The following is a 10,778-nucleotide window of genomic DNA, read 5'->3' on the forward strand; positions in this document are numbered from 1 at the left end:
TGGCTCAGAGCTAGTCAAGCTAACAATGAATATTTGAGAACATGGTTTTCTGGTTTCTTTTAGCCTTTCATAATTAGTGTGGAGTGTGGACCTATATTGATCCAACGCATTCACACAGTTGTATTTTGGTATGATTGAGTCGAAATACCTGGTATAGGTAGGTCACCTTTTTAAGAAAATTCACATGTATGTCAAGACAAATGGAGAATCCACACAATATTAGGGTGGACCATCTGATCAGATGGATTAACAGATAAGAAACTGGCATATCATGGTCATCCATAAATATCTCACATGAAAAAGATCTATGCTTGCTACATATATTTCAGCACAGTCCCCATGACACAATAGGACTCAATGATAGAAAAATTCATTTCCTATCCAATATAATGGTCATATAACCAGAAGAAAAGTCTCAAGTTCGAATCCACAACAAAACTTAAGTGACACATGACACAATTCTTCTCATCTGTCTTAAACTTGGTGGACAAAGTTACTTGGTAGTTGTTGTCGGTGATTTAAGTCATATCCTGAACTCAAAGTCCCCACCATTCATTGAAACAATACTATCTTAACATGGTGTTGTACACCCTGACTTGTATTTTTATATCCTCATTCAAGTACAAACTGACTTTTATATTCCATCCTCATTCTAAACAAAAACTACACAGCTTAAAACTTGGCTATTGTTAGAAATCCAGTATGTTCATTTTGAATAAGGGTTGTTTGGTATAGTGAAAACATTTTCCATAAAAAGTTTTATAGTTCTCAATGTTTTGTTGGTCAAAATCTCTTTAAAATATTTTCTCTAGGAAAGCAAATACCTTTAAAATTTAAAAAGAAAATTGATTTCCCCAAATAGGGAAACCAAGTTCCATGGTGGCATTCCACATTAATTGTTTCCTCCCCACCCTTCACACATCCTACTCCCGCCCAATAGCCCCCATCTACACCACCCTCCACACCCCAGCCAAACACTTTCTAACTTATTTGAAGTTATTTTTGACTTATTTTAAGTTATTTTTTATATTTGTCAAACACTCCAAAAGTCAAAAACTGACTTAAAAGTAGGTTTGACCAACTCTTAAGCCAATCCAAATACCCTATAAATTGAATGTTATCTCATGCTCATGCAAATAATCAGTACAAAGGATGAACCCTGAGTTGTAAAGTACACACTTTTCTGCTAAGCCAAAGGCAGATAATAAGCCTTGGCCTGGATACAGCTACACTGTATTTCTTGAAGCTACGACATGAAGGGAAAATACTTCAATAAATTGGGATGGGATGGGATTGGATGGGTCAAAAGTATTTTATGTAAGAATTTTACCAACTTTTTCTAGCTCTGGCAAAGCATAGAGTTCCAAACAACTGTATTCACACTTCTGTTAGTTTTTTTTTTTTTGGTTTCCCACCCGGTGTCCGGAGCCCACATTGGAGCTCCGACTAAATCCGGATCACGCTCTGCAGGGTCCATTCGGGAGTGGCGCTCCCAACAGAATTTTCTCCATACCCAGGGCTCGAACCCGAGACCTCTGGTTAAGGGTGAAACACTCCCACTACTGCACACACTTCTGTTAGTTGGAAGACATAAATTTAATGGTTTCAGCAATGCACGACAACTCCAGCTTTGATTATAAAATAGACCTAAATCTTAATCTTTAACGACAGAAAACAATGATAATGTTTCCATGAAGTCTAATTACCTTACCAGTACATAAAGATTCCAAGCACCATTTTGGTGTGGGTAGAAGGCAAAGCAATAAACATATCACCTTAACTAGGACTCGCAAGTTCCAAATACTAAAATCTCTAGCAAAATCAGACAATAAAAATCGATCAGAAGTTGAGTCCTAAATTATGACATAAGCAACCGAACATAATGGCATGATTATCACAAGACTTCTACCACTTGATCACTGGCAAAGCTGTTCAACTGCAGTAACAATCTGGGGAGGTTGGACAACAGTCCAGTTCTCTAACGTCCCAGCATATGGGGTTGGCACATCCTGTGATGACAGACATACAATTGGGGCATCTAGATAGTCGTGAAAGTTCTCAGTAATAGCGGCTGTCAAGCTGGCACCAATACCTCCTGTGCGCATACATTCCTCGACAATGAGCACACGATGAGTCTTTTTCACTGACTTCCCGATGGTGTAAAGGTCAAACGGTTTCAGAGACCTAATATCAATGACCTCAGGATCATAACCCTTGTTCACAAGTGTTTTTGCAGCCTGCATCACATGATACCTCATCCTGGAATAAGTTAGAATGGTTACATGCTCCCCAGGTCGTACCATCTCTGCTTCTTCAAGATTCAGCACATACTCTTCATCTGGAATTCTCTCCTTGAGGTTGTAGAGCAAAACATGCTCAAACAGAATCACAGGGTTATCACTTCTGATAGCTGCCTTCATCAAGCCCTTGGCATTGTAGGGGGTTGAACAGGCAACCATCTGGATTCCAGGAATTGACTGGAAGTATGACTCAAGGCGTTGAGAGTGCTCTGCTCCAAGCTGTCGACCAACTCCACCAGGACCTCGGATGACAACTGGTATCTTAAACTGGCCACCAGATGTGTAGTGGAGCATACCGCAGTTGTTAGATATCTGGTTGAAGGCTAGAAGAAGAAATCCCATATTCATTCCCTCAATAACTGGACGCAAGCCAGTCATTGCAGCTCCAATGCCCATACCAGTGAAAGAGTTCTCAGCAATAGGAGTGTCAAGAACCCTGAGATCACCATATTTTGGGGCAAGGCCTTTAGTCACCTTGTATGAACCTCCATAATGACCGACATCTTCACCCATTACGCAAACAGTGGGATCTCTGTCCATCTCTTCTTCAAGACCTTCACGGAGGGCCTCAAAGAGCAACAGTTCATGCCTAAAGATGTACATTCAATCAAACAGTGGTGAGATCAAGTAAAAAGAAAGCTGGAAAAAGAACATTCAGTAAGCAAGCAGTTGGGCAGTAATTAATATAGTTCACACCATGATCGACGATAAAAAAAATTATGTGAAAAAAGGTGCATATCCAACCAGCCAACAAAGATCTATTCAATGATAAAAGTTTAATGATTTCTTTTTTATGAAGTAATTAAGATTCATTTAAAGGCATCAACAAGATGCTAGTGTTACAAGGATAGATCAGTTAAAGTCACATAAAAGGATTTGTAGCCTCTTTCTAAACTATAGAGCTAACAAAATCTAAGAAGAGGTCTACATTATTTGCATGGGTCAATTTGGACAGCTAAAAAGGCTAACTAGACATCTGCCTCGCACAAGATTTCTAGAAGTTAAAATTCCATCAAAACATCTTTTGTTCCTCTGTCCACAAACACCAAAAGAGAGCAGATCATCATCGACATACACTTGATGGATTTGTCAACTTACCGTGAACTCCAACTTTCAAGAGCATCCCTAACAGAGAAAGGAATGACCCAGGATAGACCAAAAAAACAACAAAACATATTCCAGAGGTCTGAGGCAACTGGGCATGCAGTAGCAAGTGGTTGACACTAGAGTTAATGATTAAGCAAGCACAATCACTGAAAAATCTTTTGAACATGGACATAATCATCCCCATTAATTAGGAACACACCATCAAGGAAGCAAAGGTAACTCATATATATCCAAAAACAATGTTTGTTATGACTGCCATCAGAACTAAACGAGCTCTTCAGTCCTTAAACAAGGAGATAAGTAACAGAAATTCCTGGAATCCCACACCAGGAATCTTATGCATTAGGAAGAGAGAATGAAAAAGGGATCTCTTTACTAGCTTCTGGTGGCCCAAATAATTAATGTAATTAGAACCTCAAAATCCGACAAAGCAGAAAGAAAAAATCAAAGTCCCAAAGAGTTTAAAGTAGGAAAGGGGACCAAATTTCCTGTAAAAGATTTAAGCCTTCCTTTTGAACAACTCCGCTCGACAAGAATAAAGACATCAATGACAATCTTCAGAGGGATCTCTGATGTTAAAATTTAAGATTGCTTAACCAGTTATTGTAGGAACATAGATCACGGCAGTCACAGGGTAACATCTCCTCTGTCATACACTCATGGAATTCGAACTTCAGTTAATAGACAAACAAACACAAACCTTTGGTTCAGCCCATTGTTTTCCAAAAAATGAATTTTAGTTCTCCACAACTATCACATAATTGTGTTTCTACATTAACTGCCATGATTCAAAGGTTAAGTTTTGATTCCTATGCTTCTTTTGTTCCTCCTAGCAGCATACTTGTTCTAGTGTGTTTCCAAGACCCATTCGGACATTTCTATTTTTCCACTTAAGTACATTCTCCCATACATATACAAAGGGAACATTCTACTCTCGGAAGTACCAAAGCAACACCCATGCCCCAGGCCCATTAGTTACTGCTCTAGTTCCCATCTCAGAGAGCACTCTGCATCTCATACACATACAGTGGCACCAAACTTTTCAAGGCTAGCAAACAACTTGCAGCACTAACCCTAAACATTTGTAGCAGTTTCCAGAACTGCTTGGTCCCCCCTTTTAGGTCAAATAATTGGTAAACACTTCTTCACAGAACTGCAAAAAGCATTTGATTTCAGCTCAGCATCATTGATAAAAGAAACAGAGGCCTCCATCATATCATAAATCTCTATTCTACATTACACCAAGAAAGCAAACCTCAACGCACCTTTCTTAATGATACTTCTAAGTACATCTTCCATATGGATGATCAACTCTCCATTTTGCTTTATGTTGTTATAATTCCTAAATGTCTTTGACCCAAATTGAACTGATATGGTGTTGACATGTAAATCAGGTAGTTCACATACATGACAAGTCCAAACTCCATCGACCAACAATGTTGAATCATCATATTTGAAATGGAATAGATGAGTTCCTTTCTTAGAGGTATGACACACACACAAAAAAAAAGATACGACTAATGGCAATTTTTGCAGGTTTTTGTTTTCTATTTTGTGTTAACTTTAGGAGTACAAAACCTCAATTGCCATTTCTACAAGAATTACTAAATATTAGAAAGAGAGCATAAAAATGAAGTCTCATCAAGACAAAAAATACTTGGGCACAATTTTATTGCAAGTACACATAACAATCACTACACATATGATATGTGTACAAGTACAATAATACATATTGTCTTATAGTTCATGTATGTATGTACATTTTGTACATACTGTAAAAATCTTGAACAAATAAAACAAGTAGGCAATAACTTGGCCTTTAAGTAAAGATCTAAAATAAAGTAGGATTGATAAACACTAACAAAGAGTTCTTGACCTACATCCCAATACGTAAAAGTAGATTTGTGTTGGAGTTATAGGTCAGTAACTTGGTCATAGGTCAGTAAGAAGTTACAAATACAACAAAAAGGCAATAACTTGGCCTTTAAGTAAGGATCTAAAATAAACAAGGGTTGACAAACACTATTAGCAAGGGCCTCTATGAATCCATATAAAGTTGAAGAAAATTTGTTTATCATTAAGAATAGGAGATGATGAGATCCCAAAAGAGAGACCCTCAAGGCTTAGCTCGAGTGGAAAAAGGTGGAGGATTTGTGGCTTAGTTCACAGGTTCAAGCTCCACACCATGCAAAGCGAAGCCCGGTATTTAAGTGGAGAAGGGTAGAGGGGCGGGCCCATTATCCACCAAGTTTAGAAGGCAATGATTGGTCCAAAGGGCGGGTCATAGACGGATTTCTCGGTTATCAAAAAAAAAAGAGAGACATTTCATGTTGGTCTCAGGTGTTTCTTAGAGATCCTATAGTGGTATTCTTTCTCTTCTTTTTGTTAGCCAGTCACATGACAAGTTCCAAGCAGCAAGCAGTAAAATGGAGTGCAAAGTAGAATGCATTCTAAGAATTCATTACAGTTGTGCCCTTATGGTAGCTGTCTGGTGTATATGAAATTAAATAAATGGTAAGGACACAAACTAAAACTTCATCAGATCCTTACAAGCTAGAAATACAAATTAATCTTCATAAAATAGTTGTATAGTTGCAGGCTCACAGCAACATCTATGGTTTATTTTTTTCTTTTTGGATTGTCAATCTCTTAGAGTTGGATAGTCAAATCAGTCTATAAACACTCTCCGATTTCTCTCCTTCCAAAGAACTCACACTAGGGCTAAAGGTGCACCATGCCTACGTCTTCCCATCCTTCTTCTGAAAGTCCAGTTGCACAACAAATTCTTTGATGTGCCCAACGCTGTCCGTGGCATTTTGGACCAGTTCAGCACCATTCACTACAACTAGTAGCAGCACGACACTGCAATAGGAGATGGTTCACATCTTCTTCTGGACAAGCACCAATTGACAGCAGTGTTTTAAAAGGCGAGGGCATGCGGCGACACGTTTAATGTAGTACGGGGCGAGACGTAAGTCCCGAGACACAGGGCATAAGTCTTATGGATCTACGGGGCGTAGACTCATGTATATTCAATTTTATAATTTTATTACTAAAAAAAAAGGTAAAAGTAAAACTTTCAATTATTTTACAAATAAATTTTATTAAATAACCTACAATATATATATAAAAATATATATTATGATTTCTATTTGAGAAAGGTATTAATCACCAATAATGAAGAAAAAAAGTATTACAATTACTATTTGAGAAATATTATTACACCAATATTAAAAATATGATTTAAAGCAAAAAGGTTCAAAAAAAAAAAATGCCCAAAGCATACGTTTTTACGCCCAGGGCTTACATTTTTACTCTAGAAGCTTACACCCCAAATTCTAGGACTTACACCCTATGGATCTACTCCTTACATTTGCGCCCCAGTGCGTTTTTGGTGCGCCCCGCCCTAAGACTCGCGCGGGACTCGCCTCAAAAAACGTTTTTGAAAACACTGATTGACAGAGAAAAGTCTTTTCTGCCTTATCTTCAAATGTCAATATTACCTCTCTTGTTGCTAGGCAAGAAGAGAAACATGTCTTCCCTTCCTAGGATTCCAGGTTGTTAAGTGTGGAAAGTCAGACTCCTCAGAAAACTCCACCTATCACCTCAAAAATATCTTTTTAGTGTATGACTTAACACAGAAAACTCCACCTATCACACCCTCTACCTCCGAAATGTCCAGTCTAGCATGTGGTGTACATTATTCTGTTGGGCACTTCAATCATACATCACAATTCTTTTAGTCATAGTGATGGACGAAGTGACGTTGCATATTTAAGGGGTGGCGTCTTGATGTATGTTATTCACAAATGACATAGTATTGATCTGTATTGATATCTATGAGACATGTGGTGGAGTTAACGATAGACTGGAAGTTTGGTAACAGATCCTAGAATCTAAACGTTTCAGGTTCATCAAACGTAGGACTAAAATAGAGTACCTGGAGTGAAAGTTCAATGACGCAATGCCTATAGTGGAGGAGGGGGTGGAAGTGAAGACCGATACACAAGTCATACCCAAGAGAGAGTTTAAAGTATATTGGGTCTATAATCCAAGGAAATGGGAAGATTAACGATGAAATGGGCGCTCGCGTCCAGAGTACTGCGTGATAAAATGTGTCACCAAGACTTGAAAGGTAAATTCTACCGAGTGGTGGTTAGACCTAGACTGTTGTATGGTAGAGGGTTGGCCAGTCAAGAATGCACACATTCAAAAGATGAAGGTAGCATAGATGAGGATGCCCGAATGGATATGCGGGCATACTAGGAGAGACTGAGGTGGTTCAGACATGTGAAGAGGAAATGTGAGAGTTTGGTTAGAGGGCTAATCTCCTCATCTCATCTTCTCCTTAATTAGTAATCTTATCTAGTATTCGCATAGTTCTTATTCTCCATTTTCTTACTACTACATACTACTTCATATGCTTTATTTATCTTGCTATTTTGCAATCATTATTTTCTTTTCTATCATGCTTTGATTACACTAATTTTGAATGGAGAATCTATTGGAAATAACCTCTCTACTCCACAAAGATAGGGATAAGGTCTGCGTATATTGCCCCTCCCCAGACCCACTTGTGGAACTACACTGGGTATATTGTCATTGTAATCTCTTAGGGGCCACTTGGTACGAGGGATAAATGATAATAATCATAGGATAAACTGCAGAGTTATTTTATCATGCATTTTGTTAGGGATATTAATTAGTCTGGGAATTATTTATCCCACCATTGATACAACAATGATGGGACAAATTTCCTATTTATATATGATGGAATAACTTTGTCTACCCCATCCCCAATACCAAACAATATAACTAGAAATCACTTTAATTGAATACTTATCAAAAATAGTGTTATTGGAATGGCAATGGAAACCATTTCTTTCGACCATTAACATAGCAAAAAAAATTACGGCAAAAAAGAACCTTCAAAATTTTTGAGCAAATAATAAATGAAAAATTGGAAGTACCACAAGAAGAAAAGAGAGAAAAGTGTAACTCTTTTTCTCAAGTCCGCGGGAGACCTTTGTGGCTTAAAGATGAGATTTACTAAAAATGAATTTCTCTATGTACGCCTACTTTTGGTTGGAAACAAGGGTTGAACTTTTGTTCACCATGTAGCCCATCCTTTCTTTCTTTTCCTTATTTTTTATTTATATCCCCAGTACTAATCCAAACAAAAAAACCATATCACTCCCACCATCACTCTTTCTTTTGTTTCTGCTATCACAATTCAGAACAAGGAGCAGAGTTAGACATGTTTATCACAGGATGAATTAGCATCATCTGAAGCAAAACAGCAACTTCTATTGACTTTTCTATTTCCTTTGACAACACCATCGAGATTAGCAGCTGAACTTAATAATACAATAAAAAAAAATCATAATCCTACCAGCCAACCTCCTTTACAAGGCAAGAATGTAACCTTGCCCAACTTAATCAAGATTTTAAAAAAAAAAAACTAATCTCATCTGCTGATAAGCCACCACGCGGGTTTAAAGTGTCAGAAAAAAAAGTGATGATTAGAGCCCTAGAAGACAAACATTAGGAGAGACAAATGAAGTGGCAACCAGAAGGAAGCAATTTAAACTATAAAGATATGCAAGTACAACTCAGAGAAGAAGTAAATATACCCTGGCTTGGATGAAGTAGAAGCTGCAGCAGCATCTTCTTTTGCCTGTAAAAGAATTACATGCAATACTACTTCATCAAAAAAAAAGAATTACATGCAACGCCAAATCTCAAAGTCTAAAAGAAAATAAAATTTACCAATTTAAGCACATTTCTGCTGGTAAATAATCAATCATATGCGTCACAATTATTATGAGAGAGTAAAGAATACTAACAGCAACAGCATTAGTAATTAATTGTTCAGCTCTTCCTCCACGTCCAATCAAACCACAGCTCAAACGCCCATCAGATCTAACCACAAATAACCTTCCTTTCCTCTCTGCAAACCAACCATAAATTTCACAAAAATGGAAGATAATTGATTGAAATTTGGAGAGTAAACAAGCACTAACTTGAAAATAAAATATTCTTTTAGTGGACCAATTAATATTCAGATCAAAAACAACCAAAAGACACAAAGATTACATAAACCCAGAATCAGAAAACAGAACCAAACAAACACAATCAACAAAAAAAAGAACATAAATTTAAGCAATACTAACAAAACCCAATTTCGAATACTAGCTAAAAGACTAATAAATTGCAACAAACCTGACAAAGATCTGCGAGAATTAGCGAAAAGTGACTTCTTGGTATCCAAAGAATTGGCTGATGTTAGTGCAGTAGCAGCACCAATTCCTTGTATAATAGCAGCCATCTAGAAAACCCCACAAAGAAAACTGGCTTCTTGATTCAAACGAAGAGAAAATGCAGATCAGAATGAGGATTCAAATGTCCCTTACAACTATATATATATTCTCAGTGTGTATACAGAAAACATGAATTGGGGCGAAGAAAACAAAGTGCACAAGGGGGTTGGGGCGATTTAATCTAAGGGAGATTAGAAAAGAGCAAGACAGGGAAGAAAGTACGAAGTGAGAAGCTTTGAGCCACATGTTGGACATTGTACTTGTTGTATTGACTGATTCTCTACTTGCTCACTCATTGTAATATCATGCTTCTCTCTAATGAGAAGCTGACACGTGTGATACTAAGGGTGAAAGTGTCATTTTCTTTGGCTTAATTAAAAAACTCACTTGTCCTCGATTTTCATTTTGGCACTTTACCTCAATTTTATTTCATTTAATTTTCTATGTATCATTTAAATACAAAATACTATGTTTTATGATTATTTTTTTTAATTTATACTCTTCTACTGAAGTTTTACATTTTAAAAATTGACGTCTATTTACAACAAATTTCTGCAAACGCTGAAAATTAACTGCAAGCAAAAATAAATAAAAGAAAAATGTGTTTTTTATTGATAAATTGTGTGAGTACAATTCTGTTGTTCTCTTGATTTTTCTCTCCTAAACTTCTTTAAAATTCAAGGGTCTTTGAATCGTTGGATGATGTAGACCTCCTTGAGATGTGGTTGATCTCTAGGAACGTCGGGAAGCGCTTTTCCGTTTCAAGTCAATCTCCGGGAGGAACTCTATTGACCGCTCATTCGAAGAGTTATGTAGTTGGTGTTGTAACTTTCTCAAATCCTTGCAGAATGTTTGTTGAAGGGTTTTCAGAATGTCCCTTAGAATGTCACGTATATCCCTTATTTATAGTTTTAGGGGTGGACAAGATTGTTTATGATTGGTCAAAAGATGTCATTTTGACACTTGGAGGACTGTGATTGGTTCTTAAATTTGACTGGGACTACCACCTCATTTAATTTGGACATGTGACCCCATCTTATTGGTCTTGGAT

The 10,778-nt window shown here is 37.2% G+C and overlaps 1 protein-coding gene across 1 annotated transcript; it reads right to left on the minus strand.

Moving 5' to 3' along the window:
• Nucleotides 1-1,672: 1,672 nt before the first annotated feature.
• On the minus strand, nucleotides 1,673-9,968 carry LOC125837515 (pyruvate dehydrogenase E1 component subunit beta-3, chloroplastic-like). The gene is made up of 4 exons (XM_049516617.1): nucleotides 9,630-9,968; nucleotides 9,254-9,357; nucleotides 9,041-9,084; nucleotides 1,673-2,889 (listed from the first exon to the last, which is right to left on the minus strand). Exons 1-4 carry the CDS (start codon nucleotides 9,733-9,735, stop codon nucleotides 1,917-1,919), a joined length of 1,227 nt encoding a protein of 408 aa, XP_049372574.1. The 5' UTR covers nucleotides 9,736-9,968; the 3' UTR covers nucleotides 1,673-1,916.
• Nucleotides 9,969-10,778: the final 810 nt, after the last annotated feature.

The sequence above is a fragment of the Solanum verrucosum genome, unplaced genomic scaffold (genome assembly GCF_900185275.1).
Source record: "Solanum verrucosum unplaced genomic scaffold, falcon-dt-bn FXZP01000131.1, whole genome shotgun sequence".
Classification (NCBI taxonomy): Eukaryota; Viridiplantae; Streptophyta; class Magnoliopsida; order Solanales; family Solanaceae; genus Solanum; species Solanum verrucosum.